The following is a 4653-nucleotide window of genomic DNA, read 5'->3' on the forward strand; positions in this document are numbered from 1 at the left end:
TTCAAACTACCACTATAATCCCTAGGTGTAACCGCCCCACCCTTAAGACTACAGCACAGATTTGGCAGTGGGAGGGGGAATTGAACATAGGGCTTTCAGTCACACTTAACTTCGCTAAAACAAAAGAGATTTAACCCTTAATATATGTATATATAGTTGCTTCTTCATTGGAACCCACTTTTGGAGCAAGATTCATTTATTCTATTGTACATATACAATCTAGATTCTAACCTTAGAATTGGTCTGCATCAATCAATACCAAAACAATAGGCCCAAAATGCCATATCATCAAAGTTAGCAAATAAAAGAATAATTACTCTGAACCTGCATATAATTCTGCCAAAAAACTCATAAGTGCTCCAAGAAGCAGCATTCATGACCGGGACGAACACCGTGCTTGTTACTATGGATTCATTGCCAATACAATAAATTGAAATCTATATAGATATTTTCTCCAACCAAACCTAAGAGCAGCTCTAGTTTATAACATTGTACACGAAGCAAATACGAATTTCGTATCGTTACTGTACATTCAAGGGATTTAAACTTGTTATTTCATTCTAATAGCCTGATTTGGAAAAATAATGTCTGGGTTTCTGATATGAGGATTAAGTGAAGCAATTTCCTGCCATTTTGATCCCGTGCCATGAACCCTCGAAGATATGCTCCAAAGAGTTTCACCCGGTTTAACAACAGTGGTTTTTGATTGAGAAGGTGATGCTTTGGATTTGAGAAGATCAGGTTTGTTTTTCTTGCCCATGCCATTGGCTATAAGCCATCGAGAGCCCGACTGTTCCTGTTTCTTACTACCCCACTTTTGAAAAAACCATCCCTTCTTTACTGCATCGGGAGCTTTGAGGCCAGCCATGTGGACTTCTGTTATTTTGAACTGTGGTTGCAGCTGAATCGGCTTCTGCTCTTCAACATCTTCTTCTTCTGATTCAGCATTTGTGTTCATCCGAACCTGCTTGCTAAGCTTGGCACGAGGGGGTTTAATGACTCGCTCTGCTTGAATAATTGCTATCATTGGTACTCCAACAGGTTCATAGTTCCTTAGGGGATCTCTCAGCTGGACAAGCATTGCAATTGTAAGAGTTTCATTCAAACAGCTAAACCTTGAATTATTTTGTTTTCTCTTGCTATTATTTTTTGAGTTGGGAACATGCAGATCCTGATGAGCAGCCTTGACTGTATGAGTGTTCTCGTTTTGATCAGCTTCATTGGCAATTGCCATATCAAGCTCCATCCACTTTTCCAAAGAGATGGCACTGGCCAGTATACCTCCCGTTTGAATAGGGTTTTCATCTGAATCCTTGAAGACAAGCTTATGCGTACTTGCAACCCCATCCATCACTGCAAGACCTCCTCCTTTGTGTGTATTTCCATAGTTAAATTCAACCGATGGCAATGGATCTACATAACAAGGAGCATCTTCATCTGCCATACTGGATTGGATTTTAAGCCCCTCCAATGCAAGGGTCTCGATTTTCTGCATTGCCAAGGGAGCAAGACTTTCCACCGATACACATTCATCTAATGAATCTTTAGTGCTCATCGTTCCAACATTCCTTCCCCTACTTTCTGATACTTTTTCAATGAAATCTGAATTGACCTCGCTTGTCATTTGAATGCCATCACTGCAAAAGAAGGTAAAGTGGCTGTCAAATTCTTCTGGGTCATACCTGCCAAGAAGCAAGACCAAACCCATACAAAGCCACGCCATTGCCCCAAACAAGAAGTTCAAAACATGCCATTTGTTCATATATCCTTTGAACCCAATTTTAGATACAATCAGATTGCAGAAGGAAACGGTAACATTTTCTGAGGAAAAATTACTGCTAACTCACAACAACTGCAAAAACACTGTAATTGCTGACTCAAAACCATCAAAATTTTGATGAGTAAATTGCAAAGAATATATTACAGAGAAAATTGAGCATGATTTCTCACCCTATGCCACGAGAGGTTGGCCTGGTAACTTCATTGAATGGCCCTTCAAGGGATCTAGGTCCTTCCAATGCAACCTGTTGAATCGTTTTTCCAGTGACATCTTCCATGGGCATAGACATCATAGCTTGAGATGTCAAATTATCTATTCCAATAGCAGCCATTTTTCGTAACAAGTCCATGGCACTGGACCCCACTTCTGCAGGTACCACCAGAGGTTTAGAAACATGCATCACTAATCTCCCACCGATCTTGCTATTCACAAAATGCCCAGTGTTCATAGATTTGATGTACCCGCCATCTTTGGTCTTAACCAGTGATCCTAAACCCTCTTCAAGGGGAGGCGAAGAGATTAAATTCCCCATCAATTTGCCATGAGCAGAAAAGTAGTCTGTTTTTGGTGGAGAAAACTTGAAAGCTTTCTCATTCAATCCCCATTCTTGCATCAGTGCCTGTGTCTCAGCATCCTCCAAAATCTTTGCACGTGCCTTGCTCCGAATAACCTGTTCTACCTTCTGCATCTCCAGTTTTGCAGCATCCATTAAGGATAACCCCAGATCTTCCTCTAAGTTGGGACTTCGACCAACAGTTGTTGGCAAAAACAATCCCTGCCCAAACTCCCTTAGAAGAGGAGCAGGTAGAGAATTCGACTCACTTCCCGACATGATATTACTGGCATTCTGCCCACTCTCCAGCAGATTCAAAAACTCACCTGTTACAGAATCGGTGTCCTCATCAGAGCTACCGATTACCACCTGCTTCCCCTGCGATAATCCTGCAATTTCATGGAGAAATGACTCTTCTATCTTCTTGCCATCTTCATCCAACCTCTTCCAGTTTACATCCACTGGCCGATCTCCTTTCAAGCTACTGTCCACAGTCCAGGTCTCATTTACAGGTAGGTTTTCTATCGACCTATCATCTGGATTCCAGTTTCCATCTGCATATAAAGATTCTTTTGTTATATCCCCTGCATTCAAGCATTTATCTATTGATGGGATTTCTGCCAAGATACCTTCTGAATTGCATCCTTCACACAGTGTCATCTTCTCTGTCAGGCCGTCCTCTGCATTCCAGCCTGCATCCGCAGATATGTTTTCTCTACAGCTATCATCGGCAACTAAGCAGGCTTCCAGCCTTGCCAACTCATCCTCGATTAGCTGCATTTGCTGTCGGAAAGAGCTTCCACTGCCTTTTTGCCACTCATAGTCCACTCTCATCTGCATCTTCTCGGATGGATTGTCCTCTCGCTGATCAGGACACCTTTTTGTGAAAGCTCTGCTTCCCATTTCCACACCTTGATCCACAACACTAAACTCCACCTCATCATCTTCAGAGCTGCTATCAGATCCAGCTGCATTGACATCATTACCAGATTCCAGAGTATGCAGCAATTGATTCCTGGATGTTGGGGGTTTATCACGATAGGTTAATATAGAAGATTCATCAGGAGGCCTCTCAGCTTGCATCTTGGGCAGTATCCTGTTTTTCTCAGCATCACACCACGCAGATTTGTTATGTTCCAGTGCCTTATCACAACATGTCGGAGGCTGCTGACATGAGTGCACTTCCGAACTCAAGGTCTCCACAGAAGGCACATCATCAAGATTTAATTCGGACATGGTAGGGGATGTGGTGAGGAGGTGGAGCTCGGATTCAGGGGTGCTCAATCCAAGCCCTGCACTGCTTCCATCTCCTAGAACTTGACAGGCAAATGTGACAACCAGCAAGGCACCCTTGGCTCTTCCACTGAGCTTCACAGTAGTAGCCCAAGTTCTCCCGGGTTTTGGACTGTGAAAACCAGAGGCCTGAGGCATCAGCCTTGATATATCAATACAATGGGTGCTCAATGCAACCCCGCCCATTTCAAGAGCACAGACAGACACCCAAATTTTACAATCATACTTTGCATTGATCCTAACAGAGCTCTGGAGTTGCAGAGTCTCATCAATGTCAGCGGTCCCATTTAAGACTCTGCAGGGCCTGGTCTGCACAGTGGTGTTTTCATTCTTCTTGTGCAACTTAACAAACAAACACAAGGCATTCAGGGTGAAAGGTAATCCATTAATGCTATCAATGTAGATTGAAAAACTGCAGGGAAAGCGATCACCTGATGAGTGGGATCCCCTGGATTTGATAGGCCCCCATTTCCATATATTCTTCTTCTTTTTGTTCTTGGTCCTATCAACAATCTGTGTTGTGAGGTCAGGAGGTCGGTTCTCCTTGGTCTCCTGTGAGAAAAGAAGAGCCAGACTGGTGGTGTTTTCCTGGGCAGCAGACATTGTGGGTCGGTAAGAATTTTGGGGCTTTCTGGCGGGCGATTCCTTGGTAGGCTGCTGATCATGGTGCCTCGCCCTGTGAAGTGCACGGCTGAATCTGCTGGCGTCCTCAGGACCAATATATGAATTCTTGTTCTTCATTGCGACCCACCTCAACCAGTCCCACCTAGACCCACTTACTTTTATTGCCTAAGATTTCTTCATTCACAATTTTGAATGTGTATTTACGTATGTATTGTGCTTTCAGCAGGTGTATCGTGATTTTTGAATGGAATATGGCGCCAACTTTCCCACCATTTCACGTATCTTCTATTCAAGAGCATCATAACCCATGGGGCCTTTGACAGGTTTGAATCGTTTTAGAATAGACCAAAACATTTAAGAATAAAACTCCTCGCAATCAATCACAGGAAATTATAATTGTTTT

At 43.1% G+C, this 4653-nt stretch overlaps 1 protein-coding gene across 1 annotated transcript; it reads right to left on the reverse strand.

The window, feature by feature from the left end:
• Positions 1-302: 302 nt before the first annotated feature.
• Positions 303-4443, reverse strand: LOC149146515 (protein PLASTID MOVEMENT IMPAIRED 1-RELATED 1-like). The gene is made up of 2 exons (XM_089447195.1): positions 1951-4443; positions 303-1637 (listed from the first exon to the last, which is right to left on the reverse strand). The coding sequence occupies exons 1-2, from the start codon at positions 4365-4367 to the stop codon at positions 551-553; spliced, it is 3504 nt and encodes a 1167-aa protein (XP_089303321.1). The 5' UTR covers positions 4368-4443; the 3' UTR covers positions 303-550.
• Positions 4444-4653: the final 210 nt, after the last annotated feature.

The sequence above is a fragment of the Pinus tabuliformis genome, chromosome X (assembly GCF_031772625.1).
Source record: "Pinus tabuliformis cultivar Carrire ecotype Pingquan chromosome X, CPIR1, whole genome shotgun sequence".
NCBI lineage: Eukaryota > Viridiplantae > Streptophyta > Pinopsida > Pinales > Pinaceae > Pinus > Pinus tabuliformis.

Bases quoted from the DNA above. Each gene is read 5' to 3' on its own strand.
- LOC149146515 (XM_089447195.1), bottom strand. From the start codon at position 4,367: ATGAAGAACAAGAATTCATATATTGGTCCTGAGGACGCCAGCAGATTC. The intron at 1,638-1,950 runs GTGAGAAATCAT...CTTCTTTTGCAG, and splicing joins CCAACCTCTCGTGGCATAGG to TGATGGCATTCAAATGACAA.